This window comes from Poecile atricapillus, unplaced genomic scaffold (genome assembly GCF_030490865.1).
Source record: "Poecile atricapillus isolate bPoeAtr1 unplaced genomic scaffold, bPoeAtr1.hap1 scaffold_265, whole genome shotgun sequence".
In the NCBI taxonomy this organism is placed as follows: Eukaryota; Metazoa; Chordata; class Aves; order Passeriformes; family Paridae; genus Poecile; species Poecile atricapillus.
Genome location: NW_026709068.1, coordinates 1 through 16929, shown reverse-complemented (window position 1 = coordinate 16929; position 16929 = coordinate 1). Strand labels below are relative to the sequence as shown.

Sequence of the window (16929 nt, the reverse complement as noted above, 5' to 3'; positions counted from 1 at the left end):
GTGGGAACCGGAGGGAACCGGGTGGGAACTGGCGGGAACCGGATGGGAACTGGCGGGAACCGGATGGGAACTGGCGGGAACCGGGTGGGAACCGGATGGGAACTGGCGGGAACCGGATGGGAACTGGCGGGAACCGGGTGGGAACCGGGTGGGAACTGGCGGGAACCGGATGGGAACTGGCGGGAACCGGCGGGAACCGGGCAGGAACCGGGATCAGGCGCTCCGGGGCAGCCCCGGCCGGGGTCCTTCGGTGCCGCCCGGCGCGGGCTCTGCGCAGGCGCAGTGCGGGCGGCGCGCGCTCCTCGGCGCCGTGAGGGGGAGCGGGGCCGCCATGTTGGCCCCGGGGGCGGCGGGACGGGCCCTGAGGCGGGTCCTGGGCCTGAGCCGGGGGCTGCTGAGCCCGGGAGCACCGGGAATGGCGGCGGGACGGGCCCTGGGCCTGAGCCGGGGGCTGCTGAGCCCGGGAGCACCGGGAATGGCGGCGGGACGGGCCCTGGGCCTGAGCCGGGGGCTGCTGAGCCCGGGAGCACCGGGAATGGCGGCGGGACGGGCCCTGAGCCAGGGGCTCTTGAGGCCGGGGACACCGGGAGTGGCGGCGGGACGGGCCCTGAGCCTGAGCCCTGGCCTGGTGAGAGCGGGGGCGCCGGGAATGGCGGGGGCGCCTGGCGTCGGTACCGGGGGCGGCGGGACGGGCCCTGAGCCGGCCCCATAACCCCGTTATAGACCCCATAGCCCCGTTATTGACCCCATAGCCCCGTTATGGGACCCCACAGCCCCGTTATTGACCCCATAACCCCCTTATTGACCCCATAGCCCCGTTATAGACCCCACAGCCCCGTTATTGACCCCATAGCCCCGTTATTGATCCCATAACCCCGTTATTGACCCCATAGCCCCGTTATTGACCCCATAACCCCCTTATTGACCCCATAGCCCCGTTATTGACCCCATAGCCCTGTTATAGACCCCACAGCCCCGTTATTGACCCCACAGCCCCGTTATAGACCCCATAGCCCCGTTATTGATCCCATAGCCCCGTTATAGACCCCATAGCCCCGTTATTGACCCCATAGCCCCGTTATTGACCCCATAGCCCCGTTATTGACCCCACAGCCCCGTTATTGACCCCACAGCCCCGTTATTGACCCCACAGCCCCGTTATTGACCCCATAGCCCTGTTATAGACCCCACAGCCCCGTTATGGAACCCCATAGCCCCTATACCGTTCCCGGCTCCATAACCCTCATTAGGGATCCCCCATAACCCCCATCAGGGATCCCTCAGACCTTGTAAACCCCCAAACCCCATAACCCCCATTGGAGCCCTCCCAGACCCCATTGACCCCCCCAGATCCTAAACCCTCTTTCTGGGGCAGTTACAGGCTCTGTGGGGTCTGTGGGGCAGTTATAGGGTCTGTGGGGTCTGTGGGGTGGTTGTGGGGTCTGTGGGGTCTGTGGGGTGGTTGTGGGGTGTGTGGGGTCTGTGGGGCAGTTAAAGGATCTATGGGGTCTGTGGGGTGGTTACAGGGTCTATGGGGTGGTTGTAGGGTCTGTGGGGTGTGTGGGGCGGTTCTGGGGTCTCTGGGCTGTGGGGTCGGCACCACCTCAGATCCCTGGGCTGCCCCATCCCGAGCTCTGTTCCCATGGGAAATTCCCTGGAGCATTCCCCATTCCCATTGGGAATTCCCGGAATTCTGTCCCACAGGGCTCGGTGGTGCTGCAGTGTGTGCAGCCGGTGCCAGATCCCTATTCTCATCCCCATTCCCATTGGGAATTCTCTGGAATTCTCTGGAATTCTCTCCCGCAGGGCTCGGTGGTGGTGGAGCGCGTGTGGCCAGTGCCAGATCCCCATTCCCATTGGGAATTCCCGGAATTCTGTCCCACAGGGCTCGGTGGTGCTGCAGTGCACGCAGCCGGTGCCAGATCCCCATTCCCAATCCCATTCCCATTGGGAATTCCCTGGAACATTCCCAATCCCCATTTCCATCCCCATTCCCATGGGGAATTCCCTGGAATTCTCTCCCACAGGGCTCGGTGATGCTGCACTGCATGCAGCCAGTGCCAGATCCCCATTCCCATCCCCATTCCCAATCCCTATTGCCCATCAGGAATTCCCTGGAATTCTCTCCCAGGGCTCGGTAGTTCTGGAGCGCATGTGGCCGGTGCCAGATCCCCATTCCCATTGGGAATTCCCTGGAATTCTCTGGAATTCTGTCCCGCAGGGTTTGGTGGTGGTGGAGCGCGTGTGGCCGGTGCCAGATCCCCATTCCCATCCCCATTCCCATTGGGAATTCCCTGGAATTCTCTGGAATTCTCTCCCGCAGGGCTCGGTGGTGGTGGAGCGCGTGTGGCCGGTGCCAGATCCCCATTCCCAATGGGAATTCCCTGGAATTCTCTGTCATTCTCTCTCCCAGGGCTCGGTGGTGGTGGAGCGCGTGTGGCCGGTGCCAGATCCCCATTCCCATTGGGAATTCTCTGGAATTCTCTGTCATTCTCTCTCCCGCAGGGCTCGGTGGTGGTGGAGCGCGTGTGGCCGGTGCCGCTGGCGCGGCTGGGAGCGGCTCCCCGGTTACACCCGCGCCGGCACCGCGTCTTCCGCCTGCTGAGGGACGGGAAGCACCTGCCCCGCTCCCGCATGGAGCTGCTCCTGACCCGCTCCGTGCAGGGTGAGCCATCCCAGAATTCCGGGAATCCCGGGAATCCCCACATTCCCAGCCCTTCCCCTCCCACTTTTATCCCTTTATTTCCCTTTTGGTTTTTCCTTTCCCACGGGGGGAGCACGGAGCTGATTCCAGGAATTCCGCATTCCCTGGAATTCTGGCAGTGAGCCCTTCCCCGGAATCCTGGGAATTCCCACATTCCCAACCCTTTCCCAGCCTTTTCCTTCTGGTTTTGTCCCGGTTTTAACTCCTCCGGTGTTTCCGCAGGCGTGGGGCGGCGCGGGGCCGTGGTGAGCGTGGGGCAGCGCCTGGGCAGGAACCGGCTCCTCCCGCAGGGCCTGGCCGTGTATCCCACCCCGGAAAACCTGCGGATCTTCCAGGATCAGGACAAGGTCAGCGCCTCCGGAACCTTCCCGAACCTTCCCGAACCTTCTGGAACCTTCCTGAACCTTCCTGAACCTTCCCAAGCCTTCCAAACCTTCCCAAATCTTCTGGAACCTTCCCGAGCCTTCCCGAACCTCCCAAACCTTCCCAAACCTTCCTGAACCTTCCCAGACCTTCCCAAACCTTCCTGAACCTTTCCAGACCTTCTGGAACCTTCCTGAACCTCCCTGAACCTTCCCAAACCTTTCCAAACCTTCCCAGACCTTTTGGAACCTTCCCAAACCTTCCCAACCTTCCAGAACCTTCTGGAACCTTCCTGAAGATTCCCAACCTTCACAAACCTTCCCAGGCCTTCTGGAACCTTCCTGAACCTTCCTGAACCTTCACAAACTTCCCAAACTTTCCGGAACCTTCCAAACCTTCCTGAACCTTCACAAACTTTCTGGAACCTTCCCAACCTTCCCAAACCTTCTGCAACGTTCCCAAACCTTCCAAACCTTCTGGAACCTTCTCAAACCTCCCTGAACCTTCCCAACCTTCCCAACCTTCCGAAACCTTCCAGAACATTCCCGAACCTTCCAGACCTTCTGGAACTTTCCTGAACCTTCCCAAACCTTCCTGAACCTTCCTGAACCTTCTGGAACCTTCCAAACCTTCCCAAACCTTCCAGAACCTTCCAAACTTTCCCAAACCTTCCAAACCTTCCCAAACCTTCCAGAACCTTCCCGAACCTATCCCCATTTCCCCCTCCCCAATCCCAGTTTTCCCCCATTTTTCCCCCATTTTCCCCCCATTTTCCCCATCCCAATCCCATTTTCCCCTCCCCAATCCCATTTTTCCCCATTTTTCCCCGTTTTCCCCCATTTTTCCCATCCCAATTCCATTTTCCCCACCCCAATCCCATTTTTCCCCATTTTTCCCCATTTTCCCCATCCCAATCCCATTTTTCCCCATTTTTCCCCATTTTCCCCCATTTTCCCCATCCCAATCCCATTTTCCCCATCCCAATCCCATTTTTCCCCATTTTCCCCATCCCAATCCCATTTTCCCCATCCCAATCCCATTTTCCCCCACCCCAATCCCATTTTTCCCCATTTTCCCCCATCCCAATCCCATTTTCCCCTCCCCAATCCCATTTTTCCCCATTTCCCCCCATTTTTCCCCATCCCAATCCCATTTCCCCCTCCCCAATCCCATTTTTCCCCCATTTTCCCCCATTTTCCCCATCCCAATCCCATTTTTCCCCATTTTTCCCCGTTTTCCCCCATTTTCCCCCATCCCAATCCCATTTTCCCCCATCCCAATCCCATTTTTCCCCACCTCAATCCCATTTTTCCCCATTTTTCCCCATTTTTCCCCATTTTTCCCCATTTTTCCCCATTTTTCCCCATTTTTCCCCATTTTCCCCCATTTTTCCCCCATTTTCCCCATCCCAATCCCATTTTCCCCATCCCAATCCCATTTTCCCCATTTTTCCCCATTTTTCCCCATCCCAATCCCATTTTCCCCACCCCAATCCCATTTTTCCCCATTTTCCCCTCCCCAATCCCATTTTTCCCCATTTTTCCCCCATTTTCCCCCCATTTTCCCCATCTCAATCCCATTTTTCCCCATTTTCCCCCCGTTTTCCCCATCCCAATCCCATTTTTCCCCATTTTTCCCCGTTTTCCCCCATTTTTCCCCATCTCAATCCCATTTTTCCCCATTTTCCCCCATTTTTCCCCCATTTTCCCCATCCCAATCCCATTTTCCCCATTTTTCCCCATTTTCCCCATTTTTCCCCATTTTTCCCCATCCCAATCCCATTTTCCCCACCCCAATCCCATTTTTCCCCATTTTTCCCCATTTTCCCCTCCCCAATCCCATTTTTCCCCATTTTTCCCCCATTTTCCCCCCATTTTCCCCATCTCAATCCCATTTTTCCCCATTTTTCCCCGGTTTCCCCCATTTTCCCCATCCCAATCCCATTTTTCCCCATTTTTTCCCCATTTTTCCCCATCCCAATCCCATTTTCCCCTCCCCAATCCCATTTTTCCCCATTTTTCCCCATTTTTCCCCATCCCAATCCCATTTTTCCCCATTTTTCCCCGTTTTCCCCCATTTTTCCCCATCCCAATCCCATTTTCCCCATCCCAATCCCATTTTCCCCATCCCAATCCTATTTTTCCCCATTTTCCCCCCATTTCTCCCCTCCCCAATCCCATTTTTCCCCACTTTTCGCCATTTTCCCCCATTTTCCCCCATTTTCCCCCATTTTTCCCCATTTTTCCCCATTTTTCCCCTTTTTCTCCCCATTTTTCCCCTCCCCAGTCCCATTTTCCCCATCCCAATCCCATTTTTCCCCATTTTCCCCCCATTTTTCCCCATCCCAATCCCATTTTTCCCCATTTTTCCCCATTTTTCCCCATTTTTCCCCATTTTTCCCCATTTTTCCCCATTTTTCCCCATTTTCCCCTCATTCCCTCTCTCCATTCCCAGCTGGCTCAGGAGGGGAAGCTGGAGGAGCTCCAAACCCCGAGCGGGCAGAAGGTGAGCGCTTCCCCCAAAAACCCCAAAAATCCCCAAAAACCCCCAAAATCCCCCAAATCCCGGGAATTCCCCCCATTCCCGGGGCCCTTCCCAGCCTCTCCCGTTTTCCCAGACTCTGGAATTCCTGCGGCGCTGCCGGCTCCAGGTGGGGATGAAGAACAACGTGAGCTGGGAGCTCAGCCCCGACATCGTGGCCCGGCACTTCCTCAAGAACGTGAGCGGGCTCGGGGGCATTTGGGGGAATTTTGGGATTTGGGGGATTTTTGGGAATTTTGGGAGTTTTGTGGGGATTTTGGGGATTCCCAGAGCCACAGAAAATGGGGCAAATCCCAAAGTTTGGGGTCATTCCCGAAGGATTTGGGGGTCTCGGTCCAGCCCTGCTCCTGGGATTTGGGGTCACTCCCGGGATTTGGGGTGGGATCCCAGGATTTGGGGTCACTCCCAGGATTTGGGGTCACTCCCGGGGTTTGGGGTCACTCCCAGGATTTGGGGTTGGATCCCAGGATTTGGGGTTGGATCCCAGGATTTGGGGTCACTCCCGGAATTTGGGGTGGGATCCTGGGTTTTGGGATGGAATCCCAGGATTTGGGGTCACTCCCAGGATTTGGGATCACTCCCGGGGTTTGGGGTGGGATCCCAGGATTTGGGGTCACCCCCAGAATTTGGGATGGGATCCCAGGATTTGGGATGGGATCCCAGTTTTTGGGGTCACTCCCGGGGTTTGGGGTCACTCCCGGTTTTTGGGGTCACTCCTGGGATTTGGGGTCACTCCCGGGATTTGGGGTGGGATCCCAGGATTTGGGGTCACTCCCGGTTTTTGGGGTCACTCCCAGTTTTTGGGGTCACTCCCGGGGTTTGGGGTCACTCCCAGTTTTTGGGGTCACTCCCGGTTTTTGGGGTCACTCCCAGGATTTGGGGTCACTCCCGGTTTTTGGGGTCACTCCCGGTTTTTGGGGTCACTCCCGGGGTTTGGGGTCACTCCCAGGATTTGGGGTCACTCCCAGTTTTTGGGGTCACTCCCGGTTTTTGGGGTCACTCCCAGGATTTGGGGTCACTCTCAGTTTTTGGGGTCACTCCCGGTTTTTGGGGTCACTCCCGGTTTTTGGGGTCACTCCCAGTTTTTGGGGTCACTCCCGGTTTTTGGGGTCACTCCTGGGATTTGGGGTCACTCCCGGTTTTTGGGGTCACTCCCGGGGTTTGGGGTCACTCCCAGGATTTGGGGTCACTCCCGGTTTTTGGGGTCACTCCCGGGGTTTGGGGTCACTCCCGGTTTTTGGGGTCACTCCTGGGATTTGGGGTCACTCCCGGGATTTGGGGTCACTCCCAGGATTTGGGGTCACTCCCGGGGTTTGGGGTCACTCCCGGTTTTTGGGGTCACTCCTGGGATTTGGGGTCACTCCCGGTTTTTGGGGTCACTCCCAGGATTTGGGGTCACTCCCAGTTTTTGGGGTCACTCCCGGTTTTTGGGGTCACTCCCGGTTTTTGGGGTCACTCCTGGGATTTGGGGTCACTCCCGGATTTTGGGGTCACTCCCGGGATTTGGGGTCACTCCCGGATTTTGGGGTCACTCCCGGTTTTTGGGGTCACTCCCGGTTTTTGGGGTCACTCCCAGTTTTTGGGGTCACTCCCGGTTTTTGGGGTCACTCCTGGGATTTGGGGTCACTCCCGGATTTTGGGGTCACTCCCGGGATTTGGGGTCACTCCCGGATTTTGGGGTCACTCCCGGTTTTTGGGGTCACTCCCGGTTTTTGGGGTCACTCCCGGTTTTTGGGGTCACTCCCGGTTTTTGGGGTCTCTGTTTGGCAGCTCGGGGTGTTTGTGCCCCCCCACGCCCTGCGCCTGCCACCAGAGCCCATCCGGCGCTGGGGACACTTCTGGTGTGACGTCACGGTGAGGGGACAGGGACAGGGGGACACAGGGGGACAGAGAGGGGATGGAGGTGACAGGGAGGGGACAGGGAGGGGACAGGGAGGGGACAGAGAGGGGACAGGGAGGAGACAGAGAGGGGACAGGGGGACAGGGAGGGGATGGAGGTGACAGGGAGGGGACAGGGAGGGGACAGGGAGGGGACAGGGGGACAGGGAGGGGATGGAGGGAGGGGGACAGAGAGGGGACAGAGGGACAGGGAGGGGACAGGGGGACAGAGAGGGGACAGAGGGGACAGAAGGACAGAGAGGGGACAGGGGGACAGAGAGGGGACAGGGAGGGGACAGGGAGGGGACAGAGAGGGGACAGCAGACCCCCCCCCCCCCCCCCGCCTTCCCTTCCCCCCCATTTCCCTCTCCCCTCCCCCCTCCTCCCCTCCCCCCTCCCCCTCCAGCCGGGCCCCTTGGGCTGATCTGGGGGGGTTGGGCTGTCCTGGGGCCGCTTTTGGGGTGACCCAGGGGCACTTTGGGGTGACCCAGAGCACTTTGGGGTGACCCAGAGCACTTTGGGGTGACCCAGAGCGTTTTGGGGTGACCCAGAGCACTTTGGGGTGACCCAGAGCGTTTTGGGGTGACCCAGAGCACTTTGGGGTGACCCAGGGGCACTTTGGGGTGACCCAGGGGCACTTTGGGGTGACCCAGGGGCACTTCGGGGTCTCCTGGTGGATTTCGGGGTGCCCTGGGGCTGCTTCGAGGTCACTGGGCTGGTTTTGGGGTTGGTTTTGGGGTGAATCAGGTGGTTTTGGGGTGTTTTTGGGGTGACTCAGGTGTTTTGGGGGTGTTTTTGGGTGTTTCTGGGGTGATTCAGGTGGTTTTGGGGTGTTTTTGGGGTGATTCAGGTGTTTTTGGGGTGTTTTTGGGGTGATTCAGGTGTTTTTGGGGTTGTTTTTGGGGTGATTCAGGTGTTTTTGGGGTGGTTTTGGGGTGATTCAGGTGTTTTTGGGGTTGTTTTTGGGGTGATTCAGGTGTTTTTGGGGTGGTTTTGGGGTGACTCAGGTGGTTTTGGGATTGTTTTGGGGGTTCTCAGGTGTTTTTGGGGTTGTTTTGGGGTGACTCAGGTGTTTTTGGGGTGGTTTTGGGGTGATTCAGGTGTTTTTGGGGTTGTTTTTGGGGTGATTCAGGTGTTTTTGGGGTGTTTTTGGGGTGATTCAGGTGTTTTTGGGGTTGTTTTTGGGGTGATTCAGGTGTTTTTGGGGTGGTTTTGGGGTGACTCAGGTGTTTTTGGGGTGTTTTTGGGGTTCCCAGGTGAACGGGCTGGACACTGTTCGTGTTCCCATGGACGTGGTGCCCTGGGGGTGTTTTTGGGGTGGTTTTGGGGTTGTTTCTGGGGTGATTCAGGTGTTTTGGGGGTGTTTTTGGGGTGTTTTTGGGGTGATTCAGGTGTTTTTGGGGTGTTTTTGGGGTGACTCAGGTGTTTTTGGGGTTCCCAGGTGAACGGGCTGGACACTGTTCGTGTTCCCATGGACGTGGTGCAGTTCCTGCGCCCCAAAACCAAACGCTTCTGGCACTGGCGGGAGCAGCAGCGGCAGCAGCTGGAGAGGAGCCGGGAGCAGCTCCTCTGACACCCCCGAGGCTTTTGGGGTCCCCCCCAGAAGGATTTGGGGTCCCCCCAGAGGATTTGGGGCCGTTTCCCCCTCTTTGGGACCCCCCTGAGCTCTGGAAGTCCCGGACATCTCCCGATTCCCAGAGCAGCAGCTCCGGAGTTTTGGGGTTGTCCTGAGCCCCCCCAAATCCCCCTGAACCCCACTCTGCCCCAGGGGGGGCCCTGGCGGGGATTTGGGGTCCCCAGAATGGGTTTGGGTCCCCAGAATGGATTTGGGGTCCCCAGAATGGATTTGGGGGGTCTCTGGGATGGGTTTGGGGTCCCCAGAATGGATTTGGGGTCCCCAGGATGGATTTGGGGTCCCCAGAATGGATTTGGGGTCCCCAGGATGGATTTGGGGTCCCCAGGATGGGTTTGGGGGTCCCCAGGATGGGTTTGGGGTCCCCAGGATGGATTTGGGGTCCCCAGAATGGATTTGGGGTCCCCAGGATGGATTTGGGGTCCCCAGGATGGGTTTGGGGTGGTTTTGGGACCCTCCTCCCCCATAGGGAGCTCCAGGAGCAGCAGCTCCCTGGAAAAGGGGGGATTTTGGGGGGATTCCCAGGATTTTGGGGGGCCGTGGGATTCCTGCGACCCCCAAACCCCCCAGGACCCCCCAAACCCCACAGGGGATCCCCAGGATGGGATTTTGGGGGGGGGGGTTCCACCCTTGGGACCCCCCCTCATGGGAACTCCAGGAGCAGGAATTCCCCTGGAGAAGGAGGATCGGGATTTGGGGAATCCCAGGAATTTTTGGGGGGTCCCAAATTTTTTTGGGGGGGGTCTCAGGGATTTTTGGCAGCTGCAGGATTTGGGGAAGAAAAGGCCGTTCCTGGGAGTTTTCCCACGCTGGAAAAAAAGGGAATTTCTGGGATCCAAATCCGGGTGTTCCGAGTGAATTTTTGGGGGGGGTTGGGGGGGTTGGGACCCACCTGAGGGAGCCCCGTGTCCCCAAAGTGTCACCGCGGGGGGGTCCCCAAAACCCCCCAGGATGGGGCGGTGCCACCTCATTGCCGTGACAACGGGGGGGGTGGCACGGGAGGGGACACCGAGCCGGGAGGGGGGACAGTGACACTGAGGGGTGGCACCGGGACACCGAGGGGGTGGCACCGACCTGGGGACACCACGGAGGGGGTGGCACCGGTCTGGGGACACCGGGACACGGAGGGGGTGGCACAGAGGGGGTGGCACCGGTCTGGGGACACCGGGACACGGAGGGGGTGGCACAGAGGGGGTGGCACCGGTCCGGGGGCCCCGGGCCGCGGCCGTGGGAGGTGACACGGGAGGGGAGGGGGCGGGGCTGCCTTCAGCACCGGGGACAGCACCGGGAGGCACCGGCGACACGCGGGGGGGGGAGGGGACACGCGTGGGCGGACACCGGACCCTCCCCCCGTGTCCCCCCCGCGCCTGCGCAGCCGCCGCCCCCTCCCCAAAACATCCCCACCCCCCCCGGGCCCGGGCGGGGCCGTTACCGGAGCCCGGGGCCCGTCCCGGTTCCCGGTACCGCCGCTGCCGCCGGTCCCGAGCTCGGTGCCGGTGCCGTGCCCGGTTCCAGGCGCCGTCTCCCCGTCCCCGCTTCCCAGTCCCGCCGCAGCCCAGCGCCCCACGGCCGGTGCCGGTGCTCGGTTGCCGGTCCCCGGTGCCGGTAGCCGGTTCCCAGAGCCCCGGGCCCGGGCTCCAGGCCCCGCTGTTGCCGCCGGTGCCGGTGCCCGGTAGCCAGAACCCCGTTCCCCACAGACGGTGCCGGTTCCCGTTATCCCTTCCCGGTGCCGGTAGCCGGTCCCCAGCTCTCCATCCCCGGTCCCGCTCCCCAGGCCCCGGTGCCGGTCCCCGGTGCCGGTCCCCGGTGCCGGTCCCCGCTGCCGGTCCCCGGTGCCGGTCCCCGGTGCCGGTCCCCGGTGCCGGTCCCCGGTGCCGGTCCCCGGTGCCGGTCCCCGGTGCCGGTCCCCGGTGCCGCTCTGACATCAGCACCGGGCGGGGCGGGGCGGGGCGGCCCCAACCGAGGAAGAAAAGCGTCTCCCGGTGCCGATCCCGGTGCCGGTACCCGGTACCCGGTGCCCCAGCGGGCGGGGGGGGGCTCGGCCACCACCGGCGCTCTCGGGGGACCGACGGCCGCCGCCGCCATGGACCGAACCGGGCGTTGAGCTCCCCCCGCCCGGTACCGGGACCCTCCCCGAGGCCACCGGGGCGGTACCGGCGGGGCGGGCGCTCGCAGCATCCAGCGGGATTTTTGGGGAGCAGCACCCGGGAAACGGCCGGGACGCACCGGGAGCGCCGGGAGCGCCGCCCCCCGGGCAGAGCTGCCCCCGCCCCGCCGCGCCCCGTCCCCGGAGCCGAGCCGAGCCCCGGGGCCGCCTCGTCCTTTGTGTGCGCCGGGGCACCGGGCACCGCCGGGAGCACCGGGAGCCGAGGCCGGGCGGTGATAGCGGGGAGCGGGAGCGGCCCCGGGGCCCGGGGAGCCCCCGGCGGCCCCATGAAGGAGCCCGACGCCATCAAACTCTTCGTGGGGCAGATCCCGCGGCACCTGGAGGAGAAGGACCTGAAACCGATTTTTGAGCAATTCGGGAAAATCTACGAGCTCACCGTCATCAAGGACAAGTACACCGGGATGCACAAAGGTACCGGAACGGGGAACCGGGAACCGGGAATGGGGCACGGGCAGCGGGGGTGGGTGTGGGGCACGGGCACGGGGACAGCCCCGGGATTCGGCCTCCGGTACCGGAAACGGCTCCAGATACCGGGATCGGCCCCAGATACCGGGATCGGCCCCAGGGTATGGCCCCAGATACCGGGATCGGCCCTGGGATTCAGCCCCCGGTACCGAGAGCGGCCCCCGGGACCGGGAATGGCCCCATGTTGTGGCTACCAGGAACAGCTCCCAGCACCGGGAATAGCCCCGGGACACGGCCCCCGGTACCGGGAACAGCCCCTGGTACTGGGAATAGCCCCGGGATTTGGCCCCCGGTACCGGGAACGGCCCCAGATACCGGGATCAGCCCTGGGATCCAGCCCCCGGTACCGGGAACGGCCCCAGATACCGGGATCAGCCCTGGGATCCGGCCCCCGGTACCGGGAACGGCCCCAGATACCGGGATCAGCCCTGGGATCCGGCCCCCGGTACCGGGAATGGCCCCAGATACCGGGATCAGCCCTGGGATCCCGCCCCCGGTGCCAGGAATAGCTCCGGGATGTGGCCCCCGGTACCACGAACAGCTCCCGGTACTGGGAATAACCCCGGGATGTGGCCCCCGGTACCGGGAACAGCCCTGGGAGATGGCCCCCGGTACCGGGAGCGGCCTTGTGACACAGCTCCCGGTACTGGGAACAGCCCCCAGCACCGGGAACAGCCCCGGGTACGGCCCCCGGTTCTGGGAATTGCCCCCGGTACCGGGAACAGGCCCAGGACAGAGCCCCCGGTACCAGAAACTGCCCCCGGTACTGGGAATAGCCCCGGGATGTGGCTCCCGGTACCGGGAACAGCCCCCAACACCGGGAGCAGCCCCGGGTACGGCCCCCGGTACTGGGAACAGCCCCGTGCCACGGCCTCAGCACCAGGAACAGCTCCCGGTACCGGGAACAGCTCCCAGCACCGGGAACAGCCCCAGATACAGCCCCCGGTACCGGGAACAGCCCCGAGACACAGCCCCCGGTACCGGGAACAGCTCCCAGCACCGGGAACAGCCCCGAGACACGGCCTGGGGTACCGGGAACAGCCCTGGGTACAACCGAGAGCCCCGGTACCGGGAACAGCCCTGGAGTCAGGAACCATTCCCGGTACCGGGAACAACCAGGGGCACCGGGAACAGGCCCCTGTACCGGGAACAGCCCCAGGTACAACCGAGGGCCCCGGTACTGGGAACAGCCCCACAAACAGTACCGGCTACAATCGAGGGCACCGGGAACAGGCCCCGGTACCGGGAACAGCCCCGGGTACAACCGAGAGCACCGGGAACAGCCCTGGGAACAGCCCCAGTACAGCCAAAGGCCTTGAGCAACAGCCACGGCTCAACCTACAGCCGCAGGCCTGGGGTACAGCCCCGGGCATGGGAACAGCCCCAGGAACAGCCCCGGGCACAGGAACAGCCCCAGGAACAGGAACAGCCCCAGATACAGCCCTGGGTACAGGAACAGCCCCAGATACAGCCCTGGGTACAGCCCCGAGCACAGGAACAGCCCCAGGAATAGCCCTGGGCATGGGAACAGCCCCAGGCACAGGAACAGCCCCAAGAACAGCCCTGGGTACAGCCCCGAGCACAGGAACAGCCCCAGGAACAGCCCTGGGCATGGGAACAACCCCAGGCACAGGAACAGCCCCAGGAACAGCCCCGAGCACAGGAACAGCCCCAGGAACAGCCCTGGGTACAGCCCCGAGCATGGGAACAGCCCCAGGAACAGCCCTGGGCATGGGAACAGCCCCAGGAACAGGAACAGCCCCAGGAACAGGAACAGCCCCAGGAACAGGAACAGCCCCAGATACAGCCCTGGGTACAGCCCCAGGCATGGGAACAGCCCCAGGCACGGGAACAGCCCTGGGCACAGCCCCAGGAACAGCCCCGAGCACAGGAACAGCCGCAGCCCCCCAGCCCAGCCTGGACACCGTTGTCAGGGTGTTGCAGCCCGGCTGTTGGGGGTGGGGGCGGCTGTGGGGTCACGGGGCCGTGTGGGGGTTGTGTCAGGCGAGTGTGGGGTGCTGGTGTCGGGTGTTGGTGTCGGGTGTGGGGTGCTGGTGTCAGGTGTGGGGTGGTGTCGGGTGTGGGGTGTCGGGTGTGGGGTGCTGGTGTCGGGTGTGGGGTGTTGGTGTCGGGTGTGGGGTGTCGGGTGTGGGGTGCTGGTGTCGGGTGTTGGTGTCGGGTGTGGGGTGTTGGTGTCGGGTGTGGGGTGTTGGTGTCAGGTGTGGGGTGTTGTACCAGGGTGCTGTGTCCGGCTCTTGTGGTGTTGGGTGAGTGGGGGATGTTGTTGAGGTGTTGTTGAGGTGTTGTTGGGGTGTTGTTGGGGTGTTGTTGGGGTGTTGTTGGGGTGTTGTTGGGGTGTTGTTGAGGTGTTGTTGGGGTGTTGTTGAGGTGTTGTTGGGGTGCTGCAGTGCTGTTGGGGCATCGCTTTTGGGGTGTTGTTGGGGTGTTTTGGGGGTGTTGCTGGGTTATTGTGTCCGGCTGTTGTTCCAGGTGGCCGCCGGGTGTTGTTTGGGGGTGCCAGGCGGGTGTTGGGTGTCACGTGGGTGCCCCTCCAGGTGACACCGGGCCCTGGGGGTGTTGGGGTGTTGTGTCAGGTGTTGTTTTGGGATGTCAGGTGAGTGTTGGGGTGTCACGTGGTCACCCCGGGTGACCCTGTGAGGGTGACACCGGCTCTGGGTGTCCCTGGGGGTGTCCAGGTGTTGTTTTGGGTTGTCTGGGTGTTGTTTTGAGGTGCCCAGGTGTTGTTTTGGGGTGTCCAGGTGTTGTTTTGGGGTGTCCAGGTGTTGTTTTGGAGCATCCGGATGTTGTTTCAAGGTGTTGTGTCTGTCCCTGGGGGTGCCCGGGTGCTGTTTTGGGGTGTCCAGGTGCTGTTTTGAGGTGTCCGGGTGTTGTTTTGGGGTGTCCAGGTGTTGTTTTGGGGTGTCCAGCTGTTGTTTCGGGGTGCTGTCTGTCCCTGGGGTGTCACGTGCTCACCCCGTGTGTCCCCGGGGGTGATACCGGCCCTGGGTGTCCCTGGGAGTGTCCAGGTGTTGTTTTGGGGTGTCCGGGTGTTGTTTCACGGTGTCCAGGTGTTGTTTCGGGGTGTCCAGGTGTTGTTTCGGGGTGTTGTGTCTGTCCCTGGGGGTGTCTGGGTGTTGTTTTGGGGTGTCCAGGTGTTGTTTCAGGGTGTCCGGGTGTTGTTTCAGGGTGCTGTGTCTGTCCCTGGGGTGTCACGTGCTCACCCCGTGTGTCCCCGGGGGTGACACCGGCTCTGGGGGTCCCTGGGGGGGGTCCTGGCTGTGGGAGGGGGTGACAGTGACACCCCGGGGACCCCCACACCTGACCCTGTCCCCAACACCCCCCAAACCCCCGGCACCGCCTGTACCCCCGACAGGCACCGGCTCTGGGGGGGTCTCTGGGGGTCCCCGGGACCCCCCAGGACAGGAGGGGGGCACTGACCGCCCCTCCCCCCCCGGGGGTTTTGGGGACCCCTCCCTGTCCCGCGTGGCCCTGGGGGGAGGGGCAGGGATGAGGGGTCCTGGGTGGGGCCTTGGGGGTCTTGGGGGGTCTGGGGGGCTCTGGGGGGGTCTGGGGGGGCTCTGGGGGGATCTGGGGGGGCTCTGGGGGGCTCTGGGGGGGCTCTGGGGGGGCTCTGGGGGGATTTGGGGGGTCTGGGGGGGCTCTGGGGGGGTCTGGGGGCTCTGGGGGGCTCTGGGGGGATTTGGGGGGTCCCGGGGGGTCCCGGGGGTTATTTGGGAATTTTTAGGGGGGATTTGGGGTCTGTGGGGGCACTTGGCTGCTGGGTCTGGGGTCTCTGGGGGTCGTTTGGGGTCTCTGGGTGTTCCTGGGGGGGCTCCGGACCCTCTGTGTCACCTGGGACACCCCGGGGGTCCCCCCCGTGTCCCCCCCAAACGCCCCCAGACCCATTTCTTTCCCCCAGGATGCGCCTTCCTGACCTACTGCGCCCGCGAGTCGGCCCTGAAGGCCCAGAGCGCCCTGCACGAGCAGAAAACCCTCCCGGGGGTGAGTGGGGGGCGCGGGGACCCCCCCCGGGGCACCCCCAAACCCCCCCTGGCAGCCCCCGACTCCTGACACCCCAAAATCACCCTGAAAACCCCAAAAAAATCGCCATGAAACACCTCAAAATCAACTTGAAACCTCGAAAAATCAACCAAAAACCCCCAAAATCAACCTGAAACCCTCCAAAATCCACCTGAAACCCCCCAAAATCAACCTGAAACCCCAAAAATCAACTTGAAACCCCCAAAAATCAACCTGAGACCCCCCAAAATCAACCTGAGACCCCTCAAAATCAACCTGAAACCTCTCAAAAATCAACCTGAAACCCCCCAAAATCAACCTGAAACTCCCCAAAATCGCCCTGAAACCCCCCAAAATCAACCTGAAACCCCCCAGAATCGCCCTGAAACCCCCCAAAATCAACCTGAAACCCCCCAGAATCGCCCTGAAGCCCCCAGAATCGCCCCCCCTCCAGCACCTCCCACCCCCCGTTTCAGCCCCACCCCGGACCCCGCTGCGGGGGGGATTTTGGGGGGTGGGGGGTGTTTAATTAGCGCCGCTAATGAGGCCCTGGCGCTAATGAAGCGCTGCCGGGCGGGCACGGAGAAACAAAGCCCGGGATTGGGGGGGGGGGGGGTCCGGGGGGGTTCAGGTGTCCCCCACCCCCCCCCAATTCAATTTGGGCGGGGGTCCCACCTCCCATTCCCGCCCCCCACCCGGATCTGGGGGGTTTGGGGCTGCCTGGGGAGGATTTGGGGGTCCCTGACGGGGGTGAGGGGTTTGGGGGGGTCCCCAGGGTGGGGAGGGGGCTCGGATCTCCCCCCCCCCGCGGGCTCCGCGCGTGTCCCGCCGGTCCCGGGGGGGATTTGGCTTGGCCGGGATAATCCCGGGATTTGGGGCCGCAAATCCTGCGGGGATTTTGGGGAGGGGGTTGGGGGGGGATTAGGGGCGGCCCGCCCCCGCAGCTGCCCCCGCACCGCGCTGGGAATTTGGGGAGGGGGCTCCACCCCCAGCGCCCCCCGAGCTGCGCTGAGCCCCGGGGGGGGGTCCCGGTGGGGTTTGGGGGGTTTGGGGGCTTTGTCCCCCCCCCCCTTTGTGTGTCCCCCCCTCCCCACGGGCTGCGCTGATCCTGGGGGGGGCTGGGGGGGGATTATGGGGGGATTAAACCCCCCCTCCCCA

The 16929-nt window shown here is 62.5% G+C and overlaps 1 protein-coding gene across 3 annotated transcripts; it reads left to right on the top strand.

Moving 5' to 3' along the window:
• Nucleotides 1-284: 284 nt before the first annotated feature.
• Nucleotides 285-9912, top strand: LOC131574358 (large ribosomal subunit protein bL9m-like). Of its 3 annotated transcripts, XM_058828800.1 has the most exons (8): nt 287-560; nt 615-628; nt 2506-2665; nt 2927-3051; nt 5522-5572; nt 5685-5786; nt 7379-7462; nt 8928-9908. In XM_058828800.1, the coding sequence occupies exons 1-8, from the start codon at nt 332-334 to the stop codon at nt 9057-9059; spliced, it is 897 nt and encodes a 298-aa protein (XP_058684783.1). In that variant the 5' UTR covers nt 287-331; the 3' UTR covers nt 9060-9908. The 3 variants fall into 3 exon arrangements, with proteins under 3 accessions (XP_058684784.1, XP_058684783.1, XP_058684782.1); XM_058828799.1 differs by having other exon boundaries at nt 288-628; nt 8928-9906; XM_058828801.1 differs by lacking the exon at nt 7379-7462 and having other exon boundaries at nt 285-628; nt 8928-9912.
• Nucleotides 9913-16929: the final 7017 nt, after the last annotated feature.

Bases quoted from the DNA above. Each gene is read 5' to 3' on its own strand.
- LOC131574358 (XM_058828799.1), top strand. From the start codon at position 332: ATGTTGGCCCCGGGGGCGGCGGGACGGGCCCTGAGGCGGGTCCTGGGC. The intron at 2,666-2,926 runs GTGAGCCATCCC...GTGTTTCCGCAG, and splicing joins CCTGACCCGCTCCGTGCAGG to GCGTGGGGCGGCGCGGGGCC. The intron at 5,787-7,378 runs GTGAGCGGGCTC...TCTGTTTGGCAG, and splicing joins CCCGGCACTTCCTCAAGAAC to CTCGGGGTGTTTGTGCCCCC.